Source organism: Argiope bruennichi, chromosome 2, assembly GCF_947563725.1.
Source record: "Argiope bruennichi chromosome 2, qqArgBrue1.1, whole genome shotgun sequence".
Taxonomy (NCBI): Eukaryota; Metazoa; Arthropoda; class Arachnida; order Araneae; family Araneidae; genus Argiope; species Argiope bruennichi.
In genome coordinates, this window is record NC_079152.1 from 93,981,191 (window position 1) to 93,997,668 (window position 16,478).

General features: G+C 28.2%; 1 protein-coding gene across 1 annotated transcript in view; it reads right to left on the bottom strand.

The window, feature by feature from the left end:
• Nucleotides 1-9,073: 9,073 nt before the first annotated feature.
• The window catches only part of LOC129961953 (RNA polymerase II-associated protein 1-like), a 57,122-nt gene continuing 49,717 nt past the window's right edge, over nt 9,074-16,478 (bottom strand). The window contains exons 29-33 of the mRNA XM_056075602.1: nt 14,707-14,833; nt 14,077-14,242; nt 13,430-13,514; nt 11,444-11,583; nt 9,074-9,343 (exon numbers count right to left, since the gene is read on the bottom strand). Of these exons, the coding sequence (XP_055931577.1) occupies nt 9,209-9,343; nt 11,444-11,583; nt 13,430-13,514; nt 14,077-14,242; nt 14,707-14,833 (653 nt within the window). The 3' untranslated portion in view covers nt 9,074-9,208. The remainder of the gene's footprint in view (nt 9,344-11,443; nt 11,584-13,429; nt 13,515-14,076; nt 14,243-14,706; nt 14,834-16,478) is intronic.

Genomic DNA, 16,478 nt, shown 5'->3' on the forward strand with positions numbered 1-16,478 from the left:
AATAAATTAGTACAAGATTGAAAAGAATTCAGTATTTAACTGAAGCTAGTTGAAATTAAGAAACATATGACCTTAGATTGTGCTAGTATGTATTCACGATAAAAGCAAAGATTAATTCCAATTTTTATTTATAATTTTAAAATGCAATTAAACTCAAGATTCTATGCTTCATAACAATGCAACGGATTTCTGTTGATTTTTTTGTTTATGAAGAATGTATTTTTTTTTCTATAAAATTTTCTATATGTTATGTCGGTTCATTAAACTAAGTTAATTTTTTTTTGTTGTTTATTTGCTTTTAGAGATAGTGATAGAAAATGAATGATAAATGGAATTTATGTTCTGGAATTAAAAAAAAAAGGTTGAAGTTCATTTTTTTTCCGAATTACCTTTCACTCTGTATTGATTTATTTTTTTTTTTTTTGCATTTCTTTCCACTATAACAATTTTTTCAAACAGATACATACAGGCATTGGCACACACACGCATTAATTCTTGAGATGTATACTCCTTGTGTGCCAACAAGTATACCGCAAGGCTTACAAACGCAAGTCAGTACGCAATTGATAGTGGAAGAAGTTCCAAATTAATATATTTTGTTGAAATTTATTATATATAAAAATAATACTAAAATAGCAATGATTAATTTGCACCAGCAAAATCAAGAAATGAGGTAGACATTTCTGAATATCCACGAGAAAAAAAGCTTTATACTGCATTGTCATCAACTGTTTATTCATCTTGTACGAGATATTCTCAAAAGACAAATGACTTCCATTCCAAGTCGAACTTTGAAAAAAGAATGATAAAATCGGCGATGCAATTAAAAGAAGCTTTACTATCTATAACATTCAACTTCTCAGGAAGATTTATTTTCCAGAAAAAGCCTGCCGAACATAAATAAAGTGGAAGTATTGATTCGAAACATTTAACGTATTCATTCGACATCTTACGACTGCGAATACTTGAGTTCAATTCTATAGCAAAAAAAAAGAAGAAAAAAAAAGTTTGGGGATGGGGAGGGGAAGTAAATGGAGATTACGACGATAGCACAAGCTAGTTGCTTTTGCCTTTGAGGCCGCATCCCCCGAACAGAAAAGGTTTCTATCGTTTCCACTGTTAAGTGATCATTAATCTTCACTACTCCAGAAGATGTTACGGCGTTGCTGTTTTGACATGCGTTATTCAAGAATTTCTCTACCTCTTTCGATGTTATCGAGTGTGTCCCAAAAGAGATATATCCCGCTCTTGCCTTTGTTCGTCGCTTTTACCGAAGACGGTATAAAAAGTGTTTCTTCTTAAGTGCAGGCGTTCATAAAAACAAGGGAAAAAACTCAAATCTTGATTTTTATGACGGTAGCTGCTTTTAAAAGAGATAGAATGGGGTAATTGAAGCTTTTTTATTTATTATTAAATCTTAACTACTTCGGAATATTCTTTTTCGCTGATATTTGTATCTTAAAAAAATATTTAAAAAGTTTATTTATGTATTCATTTCAAAGGGAAATGACTGATTTTATGTGGTGTTTACGATGTCTTAAGATAAAAATATAAACTATAACTTTTATTACTTTTTCCTGTATAAAACGCATGCAGAAAAAAAAAAAAAACATTGTAATCCTCAAAATATATACCAAGAAATTTTGATGAAATTACAAGTTGTAGGTCGCTTAACTTGCGAAATTAAATAGATTTATTTATGATTATAGTAGCTCAAAAATACACGAAGTTAATGTATTTGAAATTAAATCGATTTATTAATGAATATAGCAGCTTAAAAATTCCAGGAGTTAGACTGATGAAATCTGACATATGGTTCCATTATTAGATTGTAGATTTGTGTAGAAAGTAGGTTTCATTATTAGATAATAGATATTCTTTGTATGCCATAAATTCATAGATAAATTTTAATGAATGAAATATTGTGATGGACAAATATGTGGATGGATGAATGTATGGATGAATTTTAGTATATAATCGCTTCATCAAATTTATTTATTTCCAATTGCTTTTATATTAAATCCGTTAATTTATTATTTAATAAGTGGTTTCGAGCCGAAATTATATGCAGTGGCGGCCCCGGGGTATATGTTTATTTAGGCATCAATGGCTGAGAAAAGTGAAATGGCTATTGGAGTATAAAAAGGAACATAAATACACTAAATTTTTTCTCCATGGTATCTGCCAAGATTAGCATTCAAGGCAAGTTTACACGTTACGAGATCGAATCCATGTCGATATTTTAACGAACTAGTCAAAGAGAATAGATTCAAAATGCATTCTCAGTTCTCTTCACAGTACAGTGGAGTGTCGAAGGAATGTGGCATAAGACGTTTTCACCTCAGTGATTTAATAAGTGTAAATGACCCTTCATTATTAAATTCATTTGTTCTCTCCCCCAAATATTTCATTTAAAAAAATTACTTAAATACTGTTCGTTTCAGTATTCTGAGGTGACAACTTTTTGACGATTCTATCTCACTAAGGTGTGAGATACGGAAGGATGTGCGCATTTCCGGAATTTACTTTATTGTTATATGTAAACATCTCCTTCTTTTATTTTTCTACTCATCTCTATTTTGTTGAATTAAACTCATCCTAACGCTGGCGCAAAATTGCGGAGGGTTTTAGAATCCGTAAGCAAACAATATATACTATTGCTTTTCTAAATATAAAGCTCCAAGGATCAGCGGCGACTTTCCGACTAGACAAACTAGGTACTAGTCTAGAGCAGATAGATTGATTACAAGCCAAATAAAAATTTGTAAAATTGAATAAGCCAATTTGTAAAAAGCACTAATTCTATGAATTCAGAAATATTAGGATGATGTTGATATTTTGACACGCATAGTTGAACACTTTCCTGTATGTTTCATTAAATTTACTTTGTTATTGTGGTATTTAAAAACACCGAGCAATAGCATTATACACAAACATAAATACTGCGCAAACATAAGTAATAAATAATGAATAATACATAAAAAAACACAAAAAGCATACTCTTTTAAAAGTCATGAAAATAAAACACGAAAGCAAAATAAATCACCAACAAACATGAAACTCAAAATATCAGTTTAAAATATGAAATTAAATTTCTAATTTAATTAGGGCTTCATAACGTGAACTTCTAAGGGTCGCAAAATGCCGAAATTCGTCTCTGCTCAAGGTTGAAGTATGGGAAATTTATTGCTTTTGGCACTCATTATAGTTACGTCGCTATTACTGCAATTCGCAACTAAAAACGAATCAAGCTATATTGTCCGCAAATATGAGTAACACGAGGTATACTAACAAAAATATATATACGAATAATTCTTTTTAATTTTACGTCCAATCGAGACAGTCAAATATGAAAACAACTAAATATAAATTTATGTGCAAATGGGTTCATGTGAGATAGCATCTAATAAGTGTTAGGAAGCGTCTATTTACTACCAGATAAATAAATAGACAGCAATCAAATATTCGTGAGATTTGAATTCGCCATTTAGCAGACTTAAAATTACCTGTTTCACGGTAAAACTGATGTACTCAGCTTACTAAATTAGAAAGAATAACTGAATATAATTTGGTTATAACAATTTTATTGAAAATTTGAGTTTTAATGATTTTATAATTAGTTTAAATATATTATATCAAGAATAACAGCAGTATAAAAACAAATAAATTTCAAATATTTTAAATTTAAAAAATATGATAAGTTTAAAGATGTATTGTTGTCTTTATATACAGTGGCTCAAACAATTGAGAATACACCTTTCTTTTACTTGATAAATCCGACTTTCAATATAAATAACACATTACCGAGAAGTGCAAACATGTTTTTATTTTTACACGTAACAAATGGTTTAATTTAAAGTAAAAATAAAGAACAATTACTGAAAAACTTCTGAATTGAAATGTTTCAGAAGCATTTTAAAACAAACATACGCAGATTTTTGCCTGAAAAAATTGAGAATACACCAAATGAAATTTTGTAATATCTCGCATACAAAGAAAATGTCAATATTTAGTTGCATGTCTTTTGGTTTCTATAATGGCCTTTAAACGTCGTGGTAGCAATTCGACAAATTTTTGGTGGGATCTAAACCTAAATTTTTAGCACTTTCTTTTTTTTAAGACCATATGATTAATCCAACTTGCCGCAGAAATTTCTCAAATCATAGGCATAAGTGTAAATGCTGAAACTGTGCGAAATGTAATTAGACAAACTGGATATAAAAGTCTAATTGTTAGAAAGAAACCGTTTATCAGCTTGCAAGTTCAGAAAAAGCGTTTGAAGTTTACAAAAACATCAATTGAAGACCAATAACTTTTGGAAGAAAGTTATATTTAGTGAGGAAAGAAAATTCAACATTTTTGGCAGTGACAGCTGTCGCACCGTATGGAAAAATCCTAATTCTGCTTTGGGTTAAAAAAAAATGACCTCCTACAGTTAAACATGGTGGTGATTCCGCTGTAATTTGAGGTTGCATGACTTCATCCAGGGTAGGAAATTTAGTTCTTATAGATGACATTATAAACTATATGGTTTACTTGGAAATACTTTGCAACAATCTAAAGGAAAGTGCTAAAAATTTGGGTTTAAATGGAAATTTCATTTTCCAGCAGGCCAATGACCACAAACACACGGCACGTAACGTCAGTATGTGGTGTCTTTTTCATTGTAAATAGCAGTTACACACATCATCACAATCCGCCGAATTGAATATCTGTGGGTCACAATCAAAACACACAAAATTAGAAACAAAACCCATTTAAAGCATGTGTTGCAAGAAGAATGGGATAAAATATCTTCAGATATCACCCAAAAGTTGGCCGAATCGGTACCACAACGTTTAGAGGCCATTATAAAAGCCAAAAGACATGCAACTACACTTTTTGACACTTTTCTGTATCAGGGATATTACAAAAATTTTGTTGGTGGTCGTTATTCTCAATTTTTTGAGGCAAAAATCTGCATATGTTTATTTAAATTGCTTCTGAAACTTTTCAATTTAGATGCTTTTCGTTGATTGTTCTTTATTTTAATTTTAAATTAAACCATTTATGATATGTAAAAATAAAAACATGTTTGCGTTTCTTGGTAATATGTTGTTTGTAATGAAAATCGGATTTATCAAGTAAAAGTAAAGTGAACTCACAATTGTTTGAGCCACTGTATATATATATATATCCATTTAATGATGCGAATTCCCAAATCTCTGAAGAGTGGACATCTTTTTTATGCATTATTTACTGTATCTATGGTTACTTAACCCTTTCTAGGGCCATGGGAAGTGTGCTTCCTGTCGTGGCTGGTTCGTGAGTGCTTTCAATAAATAGGCAAATAGAAAACTTAACAGATTTATTTCAGATTCGTTCGAGTTACTCTGCTCAGTAACTCCTTCTCCTCCAAGAGCCAACACTCGAATGACATCACTCTTTTAATTACACTCGCGCTAGTGGTCTAGCGCCATCTATGAACGTTTATTTCCTAAAGCTTCAAAATCCAATCACTACACTTCCCACCAAATTTATCAATCTTTTTATGAAATTATGTAGGTTGGTATAAGTTCTGACAAATTTTTTTAGTAAGTCAGAAACTTAGATGCTTCAGTTCTTTATCTCAGACAAAATGACATGTCTTGATTTGTTACTTAATTATTAATTAACCAAATTAATTAATTAATCAAATTAAATTTATCTAATAAGTTAAATGAATCCCTTTTCTTATTCTAATTTCAAGCCTAAAAATATTTTAACATAATGAATAGAAAAAAATGACCCTTTAAATGGTTAAACTGAATCATTTCATTAAAAACATATTGCAGTTTTAATGCTTATTAATTGTTACAGATCCCAAATGGTATAATTCAAAAAATAAATAAATAAACCTTATATATGATTATTTCTTTTTAAATCGGCAAATAATGTACTTTCACTACTAAATATACATTTATGCTTTAATTTTGACTATATATTTTGATTTCGATACTTTTATGGATGCAAGCACCACAGAACAGAGATGGATATTTTAACAAATAAGTAACTAAAAACTTACAAATTTGGAAAACTGCATAAACTTATATCCTCGCTTTTGGTATATAACACTCGGCTGGTAATTTATTCTTATTTTTTTGTCTGTCTCATAATCTGTATACCAAAAATGATGGTATTTGGCGCTACAATATTATAATCAGAAAGTAAAATTAATTCGATAAGATTGATATAAATAATTTTTGTTGACAAATTAACAAGATTTAAATAACATGAACTACTACTTTCTACTAGTCGTTAATTGCGACCAGCTGATTCGCCATGTTTAATGGCTGCTACATTTTCAATTAAACATTTTATACAACCTGGTCTTAATAGGCCATTTAGCAAACTATTTTAATCAATATATATTTTGTTAAGTCTTAAGCCGTTCCGTTCATTTCACTATGCATTTTCCTTAATTTTCGCAAGCTCGTTCGTAACAAATGGATACACGCTACTATTTCTAGCCTTTTAACGATATGGCCTAATTTCTAAACTAACACAAAGTAGAACTTGACATTTTTCATGTTAATAGTATTTTAAATATAAATTTAAATCTTTCGCACATTCTTCTTAAAATGGGAGTAAATATATCGCTTGCTTTCCTGAAATTTGTTTTCCCAATAATTATTTGTGTTAAAAACAGAAGTTGAGTTACATTATTTTGCCAATTTCATTAATTATATTCATATCGAATATAATTCCGATTATAAAATAAAAAATAAGAAATGTATGCAATTTTTAGAGTGATTTTCATCAGTAATTTTAGTGTTCATTCCAGAAATGCTTCCGTTTTTTTACTATTGTTTATGATACAATTAATGCTCGCTCAGAATTATTGCTTACCTTTGTATTCCTGTTGAAAAATATGTTAAAATATATATATTTTTTAAATATAGAAAAACTTTGTAATAAGTCTACAAATTGGTATCACTGAAATGATAATTTTTTGAAATTTAAGGATAATGTAAAAATGCACTGTAATATTCTTGTACTATATTTTCAGATAGAGGACAAAAAAAAACAAAAAAAAACCATCATTTCATTAATTTTTAATTGATAAATATTACAAATTGCTCTGAGGTTAGCATTCATACCCCTCAAAGAATATATATGTACCAAATTTCGTAACTCTATTCGGAATGGTCTAGCCTAATCAGAATACACACATTCATCTTTGTTACATTTCGGGAAGGTGCATTTACAAAGAAAGTATATCTGTCATACCATGTTTTAAAAATATTATTATGTTGTTCTGGCTAACAAATAAAACTTTGCATTTGTGTAATGTTTTGTAAACAATATTTTAAATTTCAAAAAATTATTCCTTGCCCTCCCCATCTCTTAATTATTATTATAATTTGTTCCCATTATTTATCCAAAAATTAAATGCAATCATGATTTAAAACCAATTTATAATTTTGTTCTTCCAAATGGACATTTTATATACAATAGAATGAAATATAAGGAAGAGATGCTCAATTTGGATAGTCACAGATTGCCATAACCTCTTTTTTTGCCACATATTTGACAATTAATATTACAACAATGTAAATGTAGTTAATGGAATGATATTTTATGGGAAACGCTATATGATTCGTTGATAGAGGACAAAAGTTTACAGTTGGAAATCGACAATTAAATATTTTAATAAGACTAACAATCATCAGACTATTTTAAATTAAATGAAAGCAAATACGCAATTATATCCTCAGGGGGAAACCTGGATTACAATTAACCACACAATTTTTTATTATATGAAAATCAACTTAAATTAATTTTATGTCATTGTCCAAAAATTGATTCACTTTTTAAATCAACAGAACTTCATCTTGGAACTCCCAGTATAGTCCAGAAAGCAGCCAGTAATTGTCATAAGTTGGAAATGGAGTGGAAAGAAAAAAAAAAAAAGAATGTAGGTTAAAAAAAAAAAAACTATGTTGATATATTATACTGGTTTTATATTATATGTTAGAAACGAAAAACAGAAGAAGAAGAAGAAGAAATACATAGCATAAATTATCATACCAGTTGTTAGATTGTAAACTGATGCAAATTTGAAAATAGTAATAAAGACTTTCACTTACGGATATTGTAAGTACAATTAAGGAAATCAGTTTTCTTAATTGGACCAAGGGCAAAATTTTTTCTGTAACTTTCTTTTGACTTTAAAACACACATTTCTTAAAACAGTTAATAACAGTATTTAAAAATAAATAAACAAAATAAAGCCATATCAATTTTTAATGAACAGCAATACAGAATAATAAAAATAATTCCCTATTATTGTTCATTAAAAATGCTTAAGTGATACTTTATATTAAATCCACATGCTCTAGAATCTTCAATTGACTAGAACTCGCAACCAAGACAACTACCGAGGTTCCACCAGTTATTCAAATTATTTCTATTTGAATAACTCGACTAACATGCCATTATATCTAAATTTATTAACTATTTTAAGAATCAGATAGAAGCAAAATCTGAACTTAGGTTAAATATATTGATGAAATAGAATGTAAAAAATATAGATGCACTGGTTGTAGTAAAAATAAAATGATATAAGATTTATACAACTGAAATTCATTAAAATAAATAAATAAAAAATGTTGTTAAAAGAAAAACATCATTATCATAAGAATCATAAGTGATGAATTACAAAACTAACCTTTGTAAATCAAATATTAATTTTCAAACATTATGCTTTTAAATTATGAATTTAGAAAATATTTTTTTTATCAGATAATGATGTTGATTGTTACTTATTTACTCAAATATGATCCCTTCTTAGAAACAGTATGTGTAAAAAAAAGAAAACTCACTCGTTAGCAAATATTGTCTATACTTCCTAATGAATGATTACCATAAATGTCACCCAGTATGCTACAATAAATTTATACAGATTGTAAAAAGAACTTCATAATAGGCTCTCAAGGCAAGCTTAAATCAATAACCTAAGAGGAATCCAATCTCCTTGAAATTATAAAAATAATTAATTAATTCTCATTCCACAAATGGTGATATGATTAATAAAACAAATGAAAAATTCGTCTTTCCTGTGAGAATTTTTAATATATGAAATACCATTTACAGTTTTGATGAATAACAGATGCAATCTTATTACAATATACATTTTGCATGTATGATATCACAGATGTTTTCATAAAATATGATTGGCATACAAGTATCATATATTTACAGGATGACCAATTATACCACTGAAATGCTCTTGATCTTCATGTGAAAGATTTTCTTTGACAGAAAAACCACATTCAAAACTAGTATTAGCACCAGAATAAAGTAAAATTTGATGCTGGATTTTCTGAAAAGAGGTGAAAAAATTCCAAATTAAGTAAATAAACAAATAAAAAATAAAATAAAAGTATTAGGCATTAATAAATTGTTAAATATATGCAAAAGTCATAATCATAAAATTTTTGAATGATTTTAATAAATTTTATATTTAGTAAATAAAAAGTACAGTTGCTATAGGATGACAAATTCATCAATAAAACTACAAGTTCTAATGGACATCATATTCATGAAAATTAAATGTAATCAATATATATATATATATACAGTGGTTCAAAAAATTGAGAGTACACCTTACTTTTACTTCATAAATCCGACTTTCAATATAAAAAAAAACACATTACCGGGAAGTGCAAACATAATTTTATTTTTACACATAACAAATGATTTAATTTAGAGTAAAAATAAAGAAAAATCAACAAAAAACTTCTAAATTGAAAATTTTCAGAAGCATTTTAAATGAACATACGCAGACTTTTGCCTCAAAAAATTGAGAATGCACCAATGAAATTTTTGCAATATCACGCATAGAAATAAAGTGTCACCATTAAATTGCATGTCTTTTGGCTCTTATAATGGCCTCTAAACGTCATGGTACCGATTGGACCAATTTTTGGTGGTATTTGAAGATATTTTACACCATTCTTCTTGCACCACTTGTTTTAAATAGATTTTGTTTCTAATTTTGTGTTTTTGAATCACTTTTTCGAGTATGGCCCACGAATATTCAATGGCATTGATGTTGGGGTACTGTGGTGGTGTGTGTAACTGCTATTTACAATGAAAAAAAACACCATATTTTGAAGTTACGTGTATTCTGTTTGGAGTTGTTACTGGAAAATGAAATTTCCATCTAAATCCAAATTTTTAGCACTTTCCTTTAGATTGCTGCCAAGTATATCCAAGTAAACCGTATCATTTATAATGCCATCTATAAAAATTAAATTTCCTACCCCGGATGAAGCCATATAACCTCAAATCATCACGGAGTCACCATCATGTTTAACTGTAGGATGTACATTTTTTGGTTACAAAGCAGTATTACGCTTTCTCCATACAGTAAGATGGTTGTCACTGGCAAAAATGTTGAGGTTTCTTTCATTACTAAATATAGATTTCTTCCAAAGCTTATTGGTCTTCAATTGAAGAGTTTTTGCAAACTTCAAATGCTTTTTCTGAATTTGCAAGCTGATGAACGGTTTCTCTCCAACAATGCGACTTTTATATCCAGCTTGTCTAATGGCATTTAGCACAGTTTCAGTACTTACACTTCTGCCTATGATTTGAAAAGTTTCTGCAACACGTTGGATGAACCATATGGTAGCAGCAATCTAAAGGAAAATGTTAAAAATTCGGGTTTAGATGCAAATTCCATTTTCCAGCAGGACAATGACCCCAAACAGAATGCAGGTAACGTCAAAATATGATGTCTTTTTCATTGTAAACAACAGTTACACACCACCACAGTACCCTGACATCAATGCCATTGAATATTCGTATGCCATACTCGGAAAAGTGCTTCAAAAATGCAAAATTAGAAACAAAACCCATTTAAAACAAGTGGTGCAAGAATGGTTAAAATATCTTCAAATACCACCAAAAATTGGTCGAATCAGTACCATGACGTTTAGAGATCATTATAAGAGCAAAAAGACATGCAATTTAATAGCGACACTTTGTTTCTATGCATGATATTGCAAAAATTTCATTGGTGTATTCTCAATTTTTTGAGGCAAAATTCTGCGTATGTTCATTTAAAATGCTTCTGAAAATTTTCAATTTAGGAATTTTCCGTTGATTTTTCTTTATTTTTACTTTAAATTAAACCATTTGTTATGTGTAAAAATAAAAACAAGTTTGCACTTCTCGGTTATGTGTTATTTATATTGAAAGTCGCATTTATCAAGTAAACATAAGGTGTACTCTCAATTTTTTGAGCCACTGTATATATTTAATACAAATCGATAGCATGTCTCACATGATATACACAATGCAATAAATAATTATATATTAACATAGGAAATGCTATTTTTGTTTCAATGAATTTAAATATTCCATCATGTAACCAATGATACAAAATGTTATTAAAAATTGCTCATATAACACTTACTTTGTTTTTAGATTGCAAAATAATCAATAATAATTTTTTCTGTGATTTAGCTACTTCATTTTCTCTGGCAAATAAGAAATGATTTATGTGATGGACAGCCATTAAATACAGAACAGGACATCTCGTAGGATTCAAAGTACCTGTAGAATAAGAAATATAAAATAATAATAATAATTAATAAATTTAATTATTAATTAATAACTAAAATTAGTATAAAAGGTAATGAAATATATTAAAGGTATAAAGGTTTGATTAAAAAAAAGTTTGATAAAGAAAATTGCTCCAAAAACTGTATTGTTTTAACTATTATTTTACCCTTTATATTCTGATAATACTTTAAATTAAAGCTATAATTAAATGCTTAGATCTAGTAATATGATTTCTTTTCTAATATTCATAAGGTATGACAGTCTCACAAGAAGATGAAGATAGTTCGGGTACTAAGCTGTAAACAGTAACTGAAGGAGGGAAAATAAAATTATCTTAATTATCAATTAAAATATTTTTACTAATTAAAGAAGTTATAAACTGATTGATAAATCCAAACAATTCTATGACACAGATTCATAATTTTTGTTTAAGATTATTTTTCAACTGTTCATATTTTTTGACGGAATCGTATAAAACTTCATTTAAATATATTGATTAGGTTATGTCTCATATTTATTTTAATTGATTAAACATTGTGAAATTAATAAATAATTGAAAAAATATTTCATGTGTTGATAAAGCATTTTTTGTATTCTGAAAGTGAAATAATCAAACTAAAGTTTAATAAACATTATGGTGACTCTGTGCACCTTTAATTAAGACAGTTTATAGAGAGTTTTCTAATGTATAATGGCCATATGACAACATGGATGCCAAATACCATAGATTAAATTCGGCCATATGTGACATCATAAGCCATGATTACAATTCAAGACATCATTCAAATATTTCATATTATATTGAACAATAACATAAGAGTGAGGCCACATGAATTTATTAATACTATGGGCATATCAACCCATTTTTTGAATGAACATTTATAGATGAGTAAATTTTCAGCATGATGGAAGTTAGGATTGATTTTTCTAGATCAAAGTGGAGTATCAAAGAATGTTTCAGAGAATTAAAAAATATCAAAAAAAAAAAAAGAAAATGTGGTGCATTTTTTTTTTTTTTTTACTTATTACTTTCAGCATCAAATAAAAAAAATCAATAACAATAAGCTGCAAGCACACAATTCATCTCAAAAAAAGTAAAATCACTATGAGCTTGAAAAGTTAGGGCACAGTCTACAAGGATGCAGGAAATTTTGAAGCTTTTCAGCAAAGGGAAAAACATTATTGAACAATAATGTGCTTCTTTGTTAGCTTATTTACATAAATGCAGCTGTGAGCACAAAACTACACAATTGACACTATCATATTCTTCCATATTATTCTCTTATTTCAATTTTGCTCCAATGGATTATTAATAATTTTTTTTCATTGAATAATGAGTTGAAATTTGAAACATTTTCTTCAAAGTTGTATACATTTTATTGGAAAAACAAAATTTAAAAAACAGGAGCATTGATGAATTAATTGTAGAAACCATAAAGGAACTAAGTAATGTTTAATTAAAACCTAAATATTGTTTATTTAGAGAAAAAAAAGTATTTTCTCCCACTTCATTCTGCAGAATTATTGAATATTTCTCATATTTTCTTTCTTCCTGGACTTATCCAGCATCAAAACTCATCCAGCCATGTAAAAACACAATTTAAAGTTGCTGATAAATTAATTCAGGATATAAATAACTAAACAAATACTAAAGTTTAAATTATTAATTTACTGCTGCATAAATTTGCAGATTGAGTACTCAGTTTAAACATTGAATGAATTTTTGAAATGAACACTAATTACCAATCAAGTACTAAATCAGTTTTAAAACAAATTAATTAATCAACACTCTACATTTATCAACTAATTACTGAACTTTTCATAGAAATTTTTTTACCTGATAATAAAACTTTGCTGTATTCCAAGATGATATCAACTTCTGTTTCATTCGGTTCCAAAAATTTTTGCAAAGGTATTAAAAGCTAATAAAACAAAATAAAAAAATATAATTACAAATTAAATTATTAAAGCAAATTACAAATAAATTGAAAATGACAACAGTAAAAATAACCTTCAGAGAAGAAACAAAAATTCACCCTGAATCATTTTCTTATTTTCATTTTGATATTTTTATTTTTTTCAAAATCTTAAATAAACTAGATACTATCAAAATCCAATAACTTGCTAAGAAGATTTGCAAAATTATAATTATTGAAAGCAACCCATTATTCAAATTTCTTTTATATAATGTTTAATTAAATAGTCTTAAACATTAGCAATACAGACATTTAGACAGTGCAAGCATGCTTGACAAATGAGAGTTCAAATAAATCTGTGATATATCAATGGAATTAAATTTGTATCAATAGATATTTTAATTACAATTAGCTTTTTATTAGGAATGAATGCCTTTAAATATTAAGAGCAAATTAAAAAATTTTACAGAAAAATTGAGTGTTTCAGGAATTTATTATTAAAATGTAAGCTATGATTTAAATAACGATGCTGTAATTTAATATTAAAGTTTTTATCCACAACATGTACCTTAGAAATAGGCATTCTTAGAAATTGAACTACTTGACAATGATCTGTTAAAAGTAATCTTTTCCATCTGGAAGGATAGCTTTGTTGGAGAGGAAACAGAACAAAATTCCCAAAAAGCTGATCACCATATGAAACAGCTTCATACTGATTCAACATCTCAAGATACCTATGGGAAAGGAAAAAAATTGTTATGACCAATTTTTATAGCTTTACTTAATTTTACATGTAACTTAGAGAATAATGCCAAGAAAATTTTCTGTAGAAGATGATATAAGTATTATTTTAGCAAATTATCTGTTAGTTAACAAATTTTGCATTTTACACTTTTATAATTTTTAACATAAAAGCCAATTTTAATTAAATATGAATAAGAGTTGTTTACAGAATTACATTGAATTATATATATGTTTCATTATAGATTCTTAAAAATGAAATAAAACATTTTAATCATCAGCAAATGTAACTTCAATCTTATATTATTTAAGATTATAGATAATTAATATTTTAGTTGTAAATGGTTATTATTTTCAAATAATGTAATAAAATATATCTTTGATATTATTTACGGACATTCTATAAAGAATGAAAATTTAAATAATACAGGGAAATAACAGCTATTTATACACTTACAGATCATCAAAAGACTTCATATTTGGCCAATCAACCTTTTCTAAAGATATGCTCTTGTATTTTAATAATGATATTAAAGAATCTTTCAAAAGGTTTTGAACATTTGAATCACGGAAAAAATCTTCATCTAAGAAAGAGAATAAAAATGAATAAATAAATAAAAATGGAACTGTAAATCAAATATATTTCTCATCTTACAAAATGAAAAGTAATGAGAATTTACAAAGAATTATACAATGGATTCTCATGCAGTGCACTCTTGTTTAAAATGAATTTGCATAATATGATAAGAAAATTGCTACTATTAATATTTCTACTATTCATACAATATGATAAACAGTTTAGTATTGCACATAAGATAAATTAAACATTTTTTTATTGTTTTTGATTTTTTGATTTAATTTTTTATTTTGCCTAGAAATACACACATATGCACCTATTATTGTTATGAACAGTAGAGCTAAAAATTTGGAAAACAAAAGTCTTGTTTAAAATATGTACTTAATATGCCTGAACTTGATTAATTATCAGATGTATCTATCAAGTCATGTATAATACAATTTTCTATTATGTGGAGCATATTCTTTCATGCTTTGAGGCAAACAAATGTATTCATTTCCAAATATTTAAAATAAAATGAACTAAGAAGTTCTTTGAGAAATAAAATGAATATAAGTTTCATAAATAAGTATGAAAAAAGATAATTGTCAGAAAAATGTGAATTCGAAGGATTCATATTTTCGATAGTAGTTCGAAGAAATCAAATGAATTTTTAAAAAACTTAATAGTCTTTCTATATCCCCGATTGTATTATATGTTATAATCATTTCATCCACAATGTTAATTTTTTTTAACCATCATTCTTCATATTTTATTCAAGAGAATAATACAAACAAAAAGAACAATTACTATTCCATTACTATCAAAATTAATTACTATTTAAAGCCATTTGACATTAATGTATAAAACTTTTGAATAAGAGATACTATTTAGATAGTTTACAACACAGTAAATCCACTCATGTCCGTAAATTAGGGATAATACATGTTCGGGAAAAGAAGGAGTCAGAAGCAAAACAAATGTAACTTATTTGTAAAGCCTATTTATTAAACAAAAGATAAAGAGCAAAAAAGATGCTATATGTTTGATATCATTAATAAAATTTGCGATTTTTTGCTCCCAGGAGCAATTTACAAAAATCAATATTGCATGGTAGGTATGCCCCCCAGACGATGCCATACAGTCCCTACAACGCCTAGGCATGCTGAGTATCAAATTATCGATCTGATCTTGGGGAATATTACACCACTCATCAAGCAATGCTCTCCGAAGTTCTGGTAGTCATGGAGGTGGTTGATGGGCTGCAACTCATTGGCCAAGCATATACCACACATGTTCAGCTGGATTCTAGTCCGGTGAAAATGCTGACCAGTCCATACGGGTGATATCCTCTGATAGAAAGCATTCATTTATGATGTTTGCACGGTGAGGGCGGGCATTGTCATTCATAAACATGAATTCTGGGCCCATGGCGTCTCAAAACAAACATACATGTTGTTCTAGAATGAATTCCCGATAGATTTGGCCTGTCATGGTTCCAGTTTCAACATGCAGGTCAGTTCTGGAACCTAGAATAACGCCTCCCCGACCGAGCAATCCTGCACCACCATAACGGTGTCATTCAATGATGTTCTCTTGGTGGTAACAGGTACTTGGCGCTCTCCAAATGAAAGTCCAGCGAGAATCAGACTGCAAGCTAAACTTGAACTTGT